The 15,255-nt window shown below is 40.7% G+C and overlaps 1 protein-coding gene across 4 annotated transcripts in view; it reads left to right on the forward strand.

The window, feature by feature from the left end:
* Positions 1–14,046, forward strand: part of LOC147702248 (uncharacterized) — a 132,901-nt gene extending 118,855 nt beyond the window's left edge. The window contains exons 8-14 of one of the 4 annotated variants that reach the window (XM_086930897.1): positions 3,209–3,292; positions 3,852–3,932; positions 4,171–4,254; positions 4,491–4,574; positions 4,813–4,896; positions 5,130–5,213; positions 10,906–11,140. In XM_086930897.1, coding sequence (XP_086787023.1) covers positions 3,209–3,292; positions 3,852–3,932; positions 4,171–4,254; positions 4,491–4,574; positions 4,813–4,896; positions 5,130–5,213; positions 10,906–10,991 — 587 coding nt within the window. In that variant the 3' untranslated portion in view covers positions 10,992–11,140. Of the gene's footprint in view, positions 1–3,208; positions 3,293–3,851; positions 3,933–4,170; positions 4,255–4,490; positions 4,575–4,812; positions 4,897–5,129; positions 5,214–10,905 lie in introns of all 4 variants that reach the window. The other 3 variants (XM_086930898.1, XM_086930899.1, XM_086930900.1) reach the window with 3 other exon arrangements.
* Positions 14,047–15,255: the final 1,209 nt, after the last annotated feature.

Raw genomic sequence — 15,255 nt, forward strand, 5'->3', positions numbered from 1 at the left:
CTTGGCACCAGGCTGTCTGGCTGTATGAAAATATTGAAATGGTGAGAGCGCCAATCAAAACATGGTCATTGCAGAGGGCCACTGGCAGCAGTATTGGCCTGAGCCAGCATTCAATGTTAGCCTTTCTGTTCCTCTCAGTTTGTCAGACCACCTGCTCTATCTGGTGGAATAGCCCTTCTGCCTTTTTTTGTGCATATTTATATAGCTCGAACTCGACCCAAAGGTATTGGAGCGCTTTACATGAGCACTGTATTTACATTACACATTCAGGCACGGGGAGATTAAGTGATTTGCCCAGAATCATAGGATGTGGACTCGACCCCAAGGCTCAAACACTGGTTTCCAGCACCAAAGTCGGCAGTCTAGCCGACAGACCACATCCTCTCCCCTTGGGTTACATAAGTTTGTGAATGCCCTCCCTCTTGACACACACCCACACCTCAGGTTTGACGGTTTGTGTCTTGGGGAGGACATTTACCAGAGATTATAGCCAGCGGCAAAAGACGATAAAGGGCGCTGTATGGATGGCTGAGATTGTCTCATCCAATCAGACTGCTTAGAATGATGCCACTGACTACTGTTGTCTGCGGGAATGCTAGGCTTTGGTGGCAAGGACATGAAGCCGACAAAGACAGCAGCATGCAGATGCGCCTGCACCTGTGTTAGGTGAGATTAGGGTGGATAGGTGCTAACCGTCTCCTCCTATTGGGGCGGGGGGGGGGTTAAATTATGAAAATTATGAAATGCTCTCTCGCATCAAAGCATTCTAAACTGAACCTGAAACACAAATCTGACTAAACAATTTAACTATAACTGAAAGAATGAATAACCCCACCTCCATTATCTTATCAAAGCTACTCTTTCTGCAATCTGTAGTTTATGTCTCATGATCTGACCGCCATGTAAAAAAGATGTATTCTAAAACTTGAGAACAGTCTGAAAGAAACATTGTCCACTCTAGAATCGAATAAAAAGATGCAGTGTGTACTATGGAATGGGGGCTCCACCGACCTTCTTTGCAGCGCTATTATTGGACAATGTACCTGCATAATATACATAATCTGTTCTCCTGCAGTCAGTACAAGGGAACTCATTGGGCCAAGCAGGCCTAAAGTTTCACACCACCAGAACAAGTGGCTGGGTAAAAGGAAAATTAAGGAAATTGAGGCAATCACAGACAAAACCAGTAAGGAACAATCTGGCCTTTCCTATCTGTTTTATGAAGTTCAACATTTAATTTTAATAAATAAATATGTATTCCACATAAATGTACAAAAAATGAAAGGCACTTCTTGAATACTACAACAAAGACTGGACAGCTTATAAATGTAGAAAAGTAAGAAGCATATTCATAACCTAGCTAATTTTTTACGAGACTCTATATGTATAAATCCATTGCCTGGGAGGGGAAATATAAAAAGTAATCATAACGAGAGGGGGGTGGGGGGAGAGAAGAATATGAAAAAAGTGGAGAGATCTAGACCTCGGTTTTTGTTGTAGTGTAGAGTTGCAATCGTAGATCCTACCTGCTGATTCTTTAACATAAAATGTTATTTCAGCACAAGAGAACTAATAATGAATAATCGGATTATTCTATAAAGAAACAAATACAGAGAAGATTTATACTTGAACATAAAATTCAGTGCTCCACCACTTATTGACGGGCACTGTCACCAACAAACCAAAAGAAAAGGATACTACCGTTTTAGAAGATGAGTGCAATCCATGTTATTATCACTTCACTAATCTTGGCAAAAAATAGGTGCAAGCATTACTTCATTGACGTGATATTGTTCTCCATAAGATTAACAGTTTCCAATAAGAACACCTCGTTGTATGCTGTAGAATTGTTTTAGTGTACGCACCTTTTTTCTGTCTGCCATACACTAAACACATACCGTCAATAGATGACACAATAAACATCACCACCAGCCTGACCCTCCTGGACTGGTGTTGCCGCCTATTAGCTTGACAAAAGACAAAAATAGGTTTCAAATGGTTACTGTGTACAAAGCTATTGCTCCTCGAAGCTGAAAGAATACTGGAAATTAATCATATGACAATTTGGAAAACAAATTCCATTCAACAACAATCATCAAGCATACCGTTGAATCACAAAGAGGGCTGAAACAATAGGTTGAGGTGCTTCTAAGTCACCTATAGACAATGAATATAACACTTTACTGCACATGCTTTTACCACACAGTAGGCTACAATGCGGTCGTTACAACGACTGCGTTGTTACCAGGCGTGGCTTTACATTGCAAGTCGTTTCTACGACTTTCGCTAGATGGCGCGCTGGATTTAGGAATAGTATAAATTACTATTCCTACTCCAGTTAGCGTAACAGCAGGGAATGTGTTGGATTTAAAATCCAACACATTCCCTGGTGTTGCACGCCACCTAGCACAAGTTGTAGAAATGACGTGCAATGTAAAGCCACGCGTGGTAACAACGCAGTCATTTCCCATAGACAATGAATGGTTTAATAGCAATTCCAGGTGACTATTATTAGCACTGAACATTGGACATAAAGTTAAATTACCACGGATACATTATAACTAAAACTAACACTTTTCCTTAACTATTACCATATAGCAATGTACATAGACATTCTTACGATGAAAGACAAGATTGAGGTGACTAATAGGAACAATCTATGAATGCTGACCGTATAATGCTACACACATCAGAGAACTACGTGTATTAGTACTTTAAAAAGCTCTCTTACATGGTCTTGCTTTGCACAACTAGTGTGCTCCAATTTTATGGTAAACTTGCCTTGTGCTCAAATGCACGTTAACATTTTAAGATCATTTGATGACATAGCCACCCACGTGTAATTTTAAAATGTGCTGCAAAATGTTACTAAGCTAATATATGTGTTCTCTGTAGGAGAAGGATCATACACCTATTAAGGACAGATGTAGCTACATTGGTGGCAGAAAAGATACCTCACATATGGTGCCAGTAGACCTGACCCTGCCCTAGGTTGAACTTCTCCCTGCCAAGTGTTTCCACGATGCATCTACTTTTCCTAGGTTCAGTTGTGATCATTCAATTGAGTGCATATAGAATGAGATGTTGAAGCCTTCAACACCTGGGAGTTATCTTAAAAAATCAAAATGGTTTTGTTGTTGCCACAAAATAAATAAGGCATGGTTATATAGATTAGTGATTGGCTTTTTTTCTTTAATTAAATGTCAAGAGGAGGAAAGTAATGAAGAACCTGAACATTTTGATCCTTATGACATTCCAAATACGGAGAACACACTTATCATGACAAAATCCGGTAAGTAACTTTTCTTGCGCTGACATTGTGATCTAGAACACTACCTTTTTCAATCTCCATGTGATCTTTCTTCACACGGATTCAGACTCCTTCCTTCAACCGGATATTCTACCTTGTTTTCACCAGTAGTTCTACAGTTTTCATGGCACATAAAGCAAATAAGAAAGCTGCTGCAAAAGAAATAAAGTATGGTTTTATAGATTAGCGATTGGCTTTTTTTTTCATTGATTGTCAAGAGGAAGAAAGCAATGAAGAACCTGAACATTTTGATCCTTATGACATTCCAAAAATGGAGTACACACTTATCATGACAAAATCCGGTAAGTAACTTTGCTTGCGCTGACCCTGTGCTCTAGAATGCTGAATTTTTCAATCTCCATGTGATCTTTCTTCACACAAATTTGGACTCCTTCCTTCAACCGAATATTCTACATTTTTTCACTAGTAGTTATGCAGTTTTCATGGCACATAAAGTGAATAAAAAAGTTGCCACTAAAGAAATAAATTATGGTTATATAGATTAGTGATTGCCTTTTTTTTCCTTTCATTGAATGTCAAGAGGAGAAAAGCAATGAAGAACCTGAACATTTTGATCTTTACGACATTTCAAATCCGGCGAACACACTTATGACAAAATCCGGTATGCAAATTTGTTTGTGTTGACTCTGTGCTCTAGAATGCTACTTTTTTAAATCTCTGTGTGATCTCTTTTCACACAAATTCAGAATTCTTCCTTCAAATGAATATTTTACCTTATTTCACTGGTAGTTCTGCAGTTTTCATAGCACAAAGAGTAAATCAGAAAGTTGCCACAAAAGAAATAAAGTATGGGTACATAGAGTAATGATGCACTTTTGTTTCTTTCATTGAATGTCAAGAGGAGAAAAGCAATGAAGAACCTGAACATTTTGATCTTTACGACATTCCAAATCCGGAGAACATACTTTTCATGACAAAATCTGGTAAGTAAATTTATTTGTGTTGACCTGTGCTCTAGAATGCTACTTTTTAAAATCTCCATGTGATCTTTCTTCACACAAATTCAGAATTCTTCCTTCAACCAGATATTCTACCTTGCTTCACTCGTAGTTCTGCAGTTTTCATGGAACATAAAGTAAATAAGAAAGTTGCCATTAAAGAAAGAAAGTATGGGTATATAGAGTAGTGAGTGGCTTTTTTTCTTTAATTGAATGTCAAGAGGAGAAAAACAATGAAGAACCTGAACATTTTGATCTTTATGACATTCCAATTCCGGAGAAAACACTTATCATGACAAAATCCGGTAATTAAATTTGTTTGTGTTGACCCTGTTCTCTAGAATGCTACTTTTTTCAATCTCCAAATGATCTCTCTTCACACAAATTAAAAATTCCTACTTCAACTGGAAATTCTACCTTGTTTCAGTATTAGTTCTGCAGATTTAATGACAGATAGAGTAAATCAGAAAGTTGCCACAAAAGAAATAAAGTATGGGTACATAGAGTAGTGATTGACTTTTGTTTCTTTCATTGAATGCCAAGAGGAGAAAAGCAATGAAGAACCTGAACATATTGATCTTTACGACAGTCTAAACCCGGAGAACACACTTATCATGACAAAATCCAGTAAGTAAGTTTGTTTGTGTTGACACTGGGCTCTAGAATGCTAATTTTTTCAATCTCCATGTGATCTCTCTTCACACAAATTCAGAATTCTTACTTCAACTGAATAATCTACCTTGTTTCTCTAGTAGTTCTGTAGTTTTCATGGCACATACAGTAAATCAGTAAGTTGCCACAAAAGAAATAAAGTATGGATATATAGTGATTGGCTTTTGTTTCTTTCATTGAATGTCAAGAGGAAGCAAGCAATGGAGAACCTGAACATTTTGATCTTTACGACATTCCAAATCCTGCAAACATAGTTATCATTACACAATTCGGTAAGGAAATTTGTTTCCATTGACCCTGTGCGCTAGAATACTGCCGTTTTCATTCTCCATGTAATCGCTCTTCACACACATTCAGAATTCTTCCTTCAACCGAATATTCTACCTTGTTTTACTAGTACTTCTGAAGTTTTCAATGCACTTTAAGAAAATCAGAAAGTAATGTTCAAAGTGTTTTTGATCTGCCCAAAATACTTGTTGTATCTTTTCAGGACCACTTTACAGATGAGATTACTATCCTACTGTGTATTTATAAGTGGGGCCTTCTTTAGAACATAACTGAGCTTGGTACACCTGTGCAGTGTATATAGCTGAGATACTGCAGAAGTATATATGTGTATAATTGTATCTGTGTGCAGGAGTGTACTTCTGCATATGTGTGGGTGCATTCATAAAAGTTTATTTGTGTCTTTGGGCAACAGGTAGGTCGAAGTAGAGAAGTAGTAACTACAGAGTAAGGCTGGGTCTCTGTGAAAGTAGGAGTTTCCACAGTCACTTTTCAAAAAGTTATACAGTTTAGTCCAAAAGAGGGAATAAACATTTGTTGGCAGGCTTTGCACAAAAAATGCTGAACTATTGAGAATGCACACTAACGAACCTCTAAAACACCCCATGCAGAGGGTGTAATTTGAATAAAAACACATAATTTTTTGGTTGTACCAGTAAACCAAAAATCCACAAAGTCCGGAGAGACTTTTAAATGAATTTCAATTGAAAATATGGCTCTGTTATTCACATTTGTTCATGCACAGTTTTTGCAGTATTCTCCGTTTTGCGTCAGAAGTCCAGCCCCTGAAACACTGCCTATACCTCATACAGATCTGGATGTTCAGAGCCTACCGGAAGCTCAACCTTCCGAAGAAGAACTCTTGTTTTTGTAGAATAACAAGAAAAAAATAGTATAAGCCTGGCTCAATGGTATGAACCTCGATGGCTTCGAACCACAGATTTCATGGAAAGTCAAGTCACTTGGATTCACCTTTGAAACTACCCTCACTCTCAAGGAACACATAGCCCAAAATTGTTTTTAAAATGACGTCCTGGTGTCTGCTCTTTCTTCTAAAAGGTGGTTTCCAGAAAGTAGTTTCAGACCTCCTGTTCAAGCCCTTGTACTCTTGTGCATCTGAATGGTGGTGAATGCCCTGCTCCATGGCCTCCCAGACTTGTTACTGGCACTCCTTCATTGTATTCTACATATCCAGGGCCTGAAGAAATATGATCAAATCATCCCCTCCTGGATGGAATTCCATTGGCTCTTCTTCCCAGCCAGCACAATCTTTAAAACCAGCTTCATCGTGTATAAAGCTGTCACGCCAGCATACCCTATTATCTTGCAGAGAACGTCATCAATTGTGGTGGCTATCTGTACACCTGCAGCCAGGACATCATCAGACTGGACTCTTAGAATTGTAAAGAAGAACCAAACAAGGCTGCAGGTTTATTCCATCTGTGCACCTAAGATCTGAAACGACATTCCTTTATTCATCAAGACTAACCCAACTTTGCTCCTATTTATGGAAGAGTTGATGACCCGCTTCTTTAAATAACACCACTAGAGAATTTATCAGCAGACCACAAACAAGCTACCTCTCCTATTGCTTGTTGCCTGTATGCTTGGCTTTAACCATGTTCAGTGCTTCCCTAATTTTGGCTAGGTTTCTGCTTTACAAGCTAGGTTAACATTCCGGAAGCAAATATGAGGAATGCTCCACCTCAGAAAGAATAAATTATCACTGCTATCTGCTCTCTCAAGAAAGGAGAAACTCCTGGCCAAAACAACCTGAATACAGACCATTTTCAAGGCAGACCCTGAACAAACCGCCATGATTCTTGAACCACTGTCTACATCAATTTGGGATGGAAAGAAATCACTAGACGACTGGAACCAAGGCATCATTGCCAAGATTGCAAAGAAGGGGGTATTAACCAACTGTAACAGCTGCTATGGAATCACCCTTCTTACAATCTTGACTAAAAGCTTGGTGAAAATTATTATACAGCGCAATTGTGATGCCGTGGATAAGCTATTAAGAAAAGAACCGACTGGGTTCCACAAAGGTAGAGGGTGTGTTGATCAGATCCTTCCTTTACGCAACATCATAGAGCAGTGCAAAGAGTGCCAGAGACAAAGAGTGCCAGAGAAAATTATACATCAACTTCATTCATTTTGAGAAAGCCTTTGACAGTATCAATGTGACAACCTCTGGTGTATACTGAGAGCTTATAGCATACCCCAGCAGATAGTCCTCCTCATTACGAGCTCCTATGATCATTTTACCTGCTAGGTGGGAGATAGTGAGCATAGCTTTGATGTCAAGACTAGTGTGAAATGGTGTTGATGATGTCAGCATTGCTCTTCAATCTAGTCATTGACTGAGTGATGAGACGCACAACAGAAAACCAAGCCAGAGGCATCGGATGGAGTTTATTCTCTAAAATGGAGGACATTACTATGCAGATGACCTGACTTTGCTCTCTCACACCCACCAGTACATGCAGGAAAAGATCGCCTCAACATCCATGCACAGCATCTATGTATAGCAACACAAAGAAATCAGAAGTTATGCCATTTAATATCCCAAACCCTTCACTAAGGTGGATACAGAGGACTTAGAGGTTGTTTACTCGGGGTGGCGCAGTGGTAGCGGTCCTGTGGCCGCCACATTACAAGGTGGCTTTTTGGACTGTCCACCGCTGTGCCAGAGAACTGCCATTCTCTGGCAGTGGCGCAACACACAGGCCTATATAATATGCAAGGCTGGACCACCACATTCCACCCAGCATATTAGGAGTTTCCCCTGCCCCAGCCTTTTCATGGCGGGCTTGTTGCTCCGAAAAGGCTGGAGGAGGGGAAACTAAGGGGGGCCTACAGGGCCTCCAAGCCCCCACTGCCATGGGGATGTATTCAGAGGGGCACATGCCCCCCTGTTTGCATGCACCCCAAGTTCCAACGAGGCATGGAACTCACAGTCCATGGCATTCTGGAATTTCTTTTGAGCTCCCATTGCGTTGCCCGTTTTCAAGGCACCACCATGGGGATGGCAAAATAAAAGACGAGAAAAGCCCGTAAGACATGCATTGTACTCGTAATCTAGCGGGCGGTCCCTGCATGGCTTTGGAGGTGCTGAGCTGGTGCAGAGCAGGTGCAGCACCGCCAAAGTCGTAATCGGCCCCTTAGCCATAACTGAAAAGTTCACCTATCTAGACCGTACTGTTAGACACAATGGGGGGACAGGTAGTGACATAAAGCACAAACTGAATAAGGTCAGAGATGCCTTCAGGATGCTGAACAATCTATGGAGGTCATCTCAGTACAGCACCAACACCAAGCGGAGGTTTTACTAGAGCTGTGTCCTATCCACACTCTTGTATGGATCAGAATGCCGGCAGATGACAAAGCGCAACATCACCAAATTGTCAGCCTTCCACCCTAGTAACCTGAAAACTATACTGATCATTTTCTGGCCAAACACCATCTCCAGTCAGTAACCTTTCACTAGATGCAAGCAAGAGATCATGGGCACCATCTGAAAATGATGGAGATGGATATGACACACCGTCAGAAGAGAACAAGACTCCATCACAAGAAAAGCTCTCCACTGGACTCCAGAAGGCAAACAGAAGAGAGGCAGGTCAAGGAACACCTGGAGGCAGACTGTGGAAATAGAAATAAAGACCCTGAACTATAGCTGGAGAACCATACAGACACTTGTCCAAGAGAGAAGTGGAAGTCCTTTGTTGCTGTCCTATATGCCAGTCAGCATAATGGCCAGTAAGTAAGCAAGTTGTGCTATACAAATATATTTCTATGTTCACACTTCAGCTCTGTCATTTGACAGTAATCAGCAGGCAAAAGCACATCCCTGCAAAGATCACCATTCTACCTGCTGCTAACCACTGAATGTTAATGCCACATTTCTATATTCATTTTTAGAACTAGCTTGACAGCGCAACTGTCTATCAACGTATTGTTGCTAAATCTTTAAAATATACATAGGGATCACTTTGGTTCCACCCAGAGAAGTATTATACTTTCACCTCATGCTAAACCTCTAGTCTTAACACCGTGCTACAGGTCTCCTAGAGGGAGCGCAGAGGAATGCCAAAAGGGGGGGACATGAAGCTCTGGCCAAGAGGAGCACTTAATTTGTTCCAGGAAAAAGTAAACAAACATCATGCTTAAAAACATTGCTGTGATGATTTTAGTGGAAAAAACAGGACAGTCACCTTGTAATGGGCCAGGGTAATATATTTTGTATGTTCTGTCCTGGCTGGATAGGTGTCAAATGTGGTGTAGGAAATTCCCCTTTTCTGCATGCTCACCCCAGATGTTTCACCTTTTTATGGACCCTATTGTTGCTGATTTTAAAACTGTGCACTTTACCCTTGATAACCAGGATCAAAGTGTGCCTACTGTCCTGCTAAACATGGTTTAAATGGCTTATTCCACTTTTAACATGCATATACGTCCCTAATATATGGTGTAGAACGTGCACCCAGGACTTGGAAGTTAAATGCCACTGGTGGACTGCAGCACCTTCTGTGACATTCACTACAGTGGCATTGCAGACATGGCTGTAGGCCTACCCTGTCTAGCCTAACTGCTGCAGTGCAAAACCTGCAGGGCCACCTGTCAAATAAACCCTTTTTGATTGGTGCATACCTCCCTTTTAAATATTAGTAAGTCACCCCTATGCAGGCCTTGTATTGCACAAAGAACAGTGCATGGTATTTAAATGTGGGATAGGTAGAAAATGAATACTACCCAGTGCTTATTTTGAGCCAGTGGTTTCCGATGCTCAGCACTTAATTGCAAACACCAGTGCTTGTAACAGTCTGCCGCAAGGTGGCAGTGTCTAGCTAATTTAGAGATGGCCACATTAACAGTCAATTATTAATTCAATATACCTAAAAAATGACTATTCCCTGCCCCCAAGCCATTCTTTTGGCTTTTGGGCCCTGGAATAGTCCGAATAGTCACACGCGTAGGAGTGAGATGGTTAGTAATTGTGTTGTAACTATCATTGGCACCAAGTGTCGTCTCCTGACGAGAGCGCTGGCACTTATTACAAATTCAGCACTGCAGCCTTCTAAGGTGAGCTGAGACAGTGTATCACTCCAGCAGTGTAAACGCCACTGCAATAGTTGGTTGGTATGGTTCTAAAAATAAAACAGAGGTTTACGCAAAAATAAGGGGATGTTATTAGGAGAAAAACGTACATTCAGGGCGCTACAGCTAAACTAATGAAATAGGTTATTTGTGATGAGAAACAAAATAGGAATACTCTCCGAATGCAACTTACTTACTCTGTCGCCCTATTTGTGAAAAAGAAACATGAACAATACTTTAAGGAATGTTTCCTTTACTGTGACTAAGTAAGAGGAGGCTTGAGACATCATGAGGGGCATTTGTCCATAGACGACGCAAAAATATTTTAGAGGGAAAGTGTAAAATTAATTTCTACCACTAGATGGGGGAATAAGCTCAAGAAGGAACTTTTTCAATCGCGTTTTAAGCATATCTGTTCCTGTAATTTAGTGATATGTTTTATAGGCCTGGTAGCACATTCAGCTCTTTAACTATTTTCTTTGAAACCACTGTATTTGATATAAAAGCCTTTTTCTGTAAATCGAAATCAAGAATAGTCAAGAAGTCCTGATTGAATAAAAGTTTTGTTTTCTTTAGGAGAAGACACAGAAGATACCGGCGAGCAATCGCCAGACTCTGATTCTGGGCCTCTTGATGAGCTGCAGGGTGTAAGCAATGTGTGAAAACTATGGCACGAGCCCTGTCATTGAACCTCAGATAGCTGCAGGATTGGTAGCTTAAAGCCGGATGTTGTTCATGCTATTTCCTGTAGTGTTACTCGTGACTGTGTGCTAAACCAGGTTAATAGGGTGGTTCTGGAGGGATTTGGGCACATTTCACGTCAGCTTGAGGGAGCACAAGGCCTGAACTGCCTAAACAGACATATTACCTTTAGGGCTGGATATTCTTGCGTAACCAAGAAAATTGGATCTGCTACAGACATCGTCCAGATCAATGCATAATTACCACCTTGTTCTGACTGTCGAACCAAAAACAGCCCTGGCAAAAAAATGCCCAGACCAGCCCCTCTCCCTTCATCTTCTTGCTATTGCGCTCTTTCCATCCATCCATTCTCTCCTTCTCTCCGCTCTCTCTTCTACCTCTAATTGCTTTCTCTCTACTTCCCTCACTATCTGCCTCTCTTCAAGCCTCCTGCTCAATGCAGTTAACCTTGGGAGCTGGGAAAAGCGACAGAGGCACCAGCAGCGGCCATGGCCTCCAAGGACTCCAGCCCACAGGGGAAATGCCCAGTGGAATGAAAGGCCTGTCCGGCCCTGGATGTCACACGTGCACACTGTACAGCAATGCAGATTTGTGAGGACTTGTAGTCTTGAAGTACTTGTGAGCGACGCACTTAACTTGACAAGGCATCTCAAAAGTAATATGTGATTACTAGGTTTGATCACAATTTGATTTGATTACAATTGATATTTTCTGTGACTTTTCGACTGACAACAAACGTCATCAAGGGCAAATGTAGCACCACTCCTCTGGCTGGAAGAAGAAAACAAGCTGAAGAAATCGATGGTCCTCTGTCTCCCACGTGAGGTTCGGGCTCCTCATTTCACTACTCCTAGAAGGACTTGCCTTCGGGTCAGATAGAAGGGCTGAAAAGAGGCAATAAACTGGAACTTGCCCATCCCAATTATATATGCATTATGAAAGTAACCAACTAGTTGCATGATTAAAAGGGGATAATGTGCAAAATGAGCAAATTTTTAAAACAACTTCTTTCCACCACTGCCAGCTTTTATGTGGGTGCAGACATGTCCACTGCACCAAGTCTTGCTCTCTTCTACTGCTCAAACGAGAGCACTGGGCCCATTGTCCCTGTGCGGATGTACGTTGTTACAACGCATGCTTTTACCACGCATGCCTTTACAACGCAGGTTTTTCAACGCAAGTCGTTACAACGACTTGCGTTGGGGGGTGCTGGATAGTGAATAGTTTAATTTACTATTCCAACTCCAGTCCCTGTGGATAGTAGGGAAGGTGTTGGATAGTAAATTAAACTATTACCTATCCTAGAACGCCCCCCAGCGCAATTCGTTGTAATGACTTGCGTTGAAAACCTGCATTGTAAAGGTACTGCGTGGTAAAAGTTGCGTCGTAAAGGATGTTTCCCTCCCTGTGCGCATTAGACCCCGTGCCACCCTTTCTATGCTACTGGAAACCAATGTATACTTATGCAAGGTAAAAAGATGACGTCTATCCAGGTTGCTTCTTTTCATCCAGTGGCTAATCTTGAAACTCCTAGGGGTATATTTACAAGGGGATAGCACCACCAGAACGTCACTTTCAGCGACATTGTGGTGGCGCTATGCCCTTATCTATATGTACAAAGCGGTGAAAGACACTTTTTTAGCATTACGCTGCCTTGTAAATATGGCCCCTATACATCCATTGCTTTTTGACGCTGCCCCAGATTTACTAGGATCTGTAAATCTGAGGCAGCACAAAAACTAACGCCATAGAAAAGCAGGCATTCGAATCGCGCAATGAGGAGAAATACTTTTATTTCTCCTCATTTTTGCTTTTCCCTGTGTGCTGCATAGAAAGAGCAAAACACCATTAATGATTGTGTTTGTGCAGGAAGGTGTTCCTACCTGCACATAAACAATCATTATATAATGACGATTTGCTAATTCGAAGTAACATATCGCCAGTATTGATTGTTTATGTACAGGAAGGGACACCTTCCTGAACATACACAATCATTCCCTGCCACGCAGGCACCCTTGCACTATTGCCCAAGGGTGCCTGTGTTGGCACTAGGCAGGTAATTTAAGCGCTAGCGCTGTGGAAAACATAGGAGTGCACCGTATTTTTGTAAATATGGCCCTGCATTTTGGAAATGTCAGAGTGTGGTGCTGTTACTAAATTTGGTTCAGCTCCGCGGTCCGACACTTCCTTGTACATATGCCCAATAAATTGTACTGGCCACAATAAAGGAGCTTCACCAGACTCTCCTTCTCAGAGGCAACATCAACCCCTCATTTATAATGTGCATGAACACTAACAAAAGTTGTATTTTGAAGCTAACTAAGTAGACCGGGATAGTGGTGGTCATAGCACCCACATTAAATGTCATTTTCTGTTACTAAATAAGGGAATCAGAACACATGGATAAGTGTTAATGTTCGAAGATGCATGTAGTCAATTTTCAGTAAATGAAAGTTTATTTGGAAAATAAGTCTGTTCAACATCGTATATAGGGTAGGTGTATAGGACTACATTCGAGGTATATATAGTTGAGTTGTATGATGCTGTTTTGTTTTAGGAAATGATTAAAGACTTGTGATGGAACCATCAGTGAATTAAGCAATGTTTACAACAGTTTGGAAAACATAATTAATTCCTGGAGCAGGCCAATGCATGACATGACAGTACTATTTAACTAAGTAAGAGCATTAACCCTCCGAGTATTGTCTTGTAAATTGTTATTCCCTATGCTAACATTTGTATTATATTTGAATATGATGTGTACTCCTAGTGAACATAGAGTTTTTATATTGCATGAAACGCTTTTTATTACTTTGCCATGTGGTTTAGTTTATTTTTTTATGCTTTTAGATCTTGGCTTATGGAAATTGAATTGCTTTTTAAACCAGCTGCATTAGAATTGTTTATTTTATTTTTGTTTCACACATTATGCTAAAGTGTATATTGTTTCCCAGTCTTTATGAGTTGTAGTATTGCGATAAGTGAATAAATGCCGCCCCGGACATATTTAAACAACATAAGTGTATGTGTCAATTATTGAAATGATGATCGAATCACTGTTATGTATAAAGTCGGCCAGTATTGGCTAGCTTTACAGCATACATAATACACAACATATTCAAGTGCCCCTTAATTGTTGTGTGGGCCTTAAAGCCAAAAAAGCAATTACATCATGTGTTTTATAATTGAGCATAAGTTTGGGAAAGTAATTTGAATAAAAGTTGGGATTTCCTACACTACTCACAAATGTGTTTCAGGTTTCAATTTTTGCTGTTTGCACTGTAAAGAGAGGGAAAGGGCCGAAGTCCTTGCTCTTGCTACTGACAGGAAATAATGGGTCACTTTCATGACTTGCAAATGACGCTTGTTTGCTGCAAATGGCTGGCTGTTAAAAGGCATTCACACTTTATTAACAGCTAGCAAGAACATCTTAAAGGTGTATACAGTGAGTTGTGCTCACTACTGAGGTCATTATGGAACATGGAGGTGGATGTATGACAAAACCACGCATGCCTTTACCACAAGTCCACTGCCACACATACGCCTTTAACGCGCAAGTCATTACCATGTATATGCCTTTACCACACATGCGTTTACAATGAAAATTTATTGTGCAGGTAAATATATATATATATATATATATATATACACACACACACACATACACGCCCACACACACACACACGTATATATATATATATATATATATATATATATATATATATATATATATATATATATATATATATATTTATATATATATATTTATATAACCACACTCCTCCAAAGAAAGAGCGGAGTCCGCATTAGGGGATAAATCACGGAGGCATCTTTATTCAGCAATACACAACTTGGCAAACGCATTTCAGCATGAGTTTAGTCTTCTTCAGCGCCTGGAGCGTTTCAGGAGTTGTGGGCGCAATCGTGGTTTAAAACATGTCCTGCCGCACATCGATAGGTTGCAATCCGCTCCGCCCCCAAAGCTGAAGCCTTGGCTCACCTGCTGCTGAACACCTGAAGCGTGGAGACTACAGGTTCCAAAATGCTGTTTCATAACACAGTGAGTAATGCGGGGGTAATCTGTTACTTCTGCGGGCTGAAGGGCATCATGATATTGCTTGCACCAATATCCTATGTGCTACTTGAACTCTGGTGTCTCCTTGAATCCTCAGGTTTTATAAATGTTCAAGTTGCAGGGCGTGCAAGTTTGGCATAAATACCACC

Source organism: Lissotriton vulgaris, chromosome 7 (genome assembly GCF_964263255.1).
Source record: "Lissotriton vulgaris chromosome 7, aLisVul1.2, whole genome shotgun sequence".
Taxonomy (NCBI): Eukaryota; Metazoa; Chordata; class Amphibia; order Caudata; family Salamandridae; genus Lissotriton; species Lissotriton vulgaris.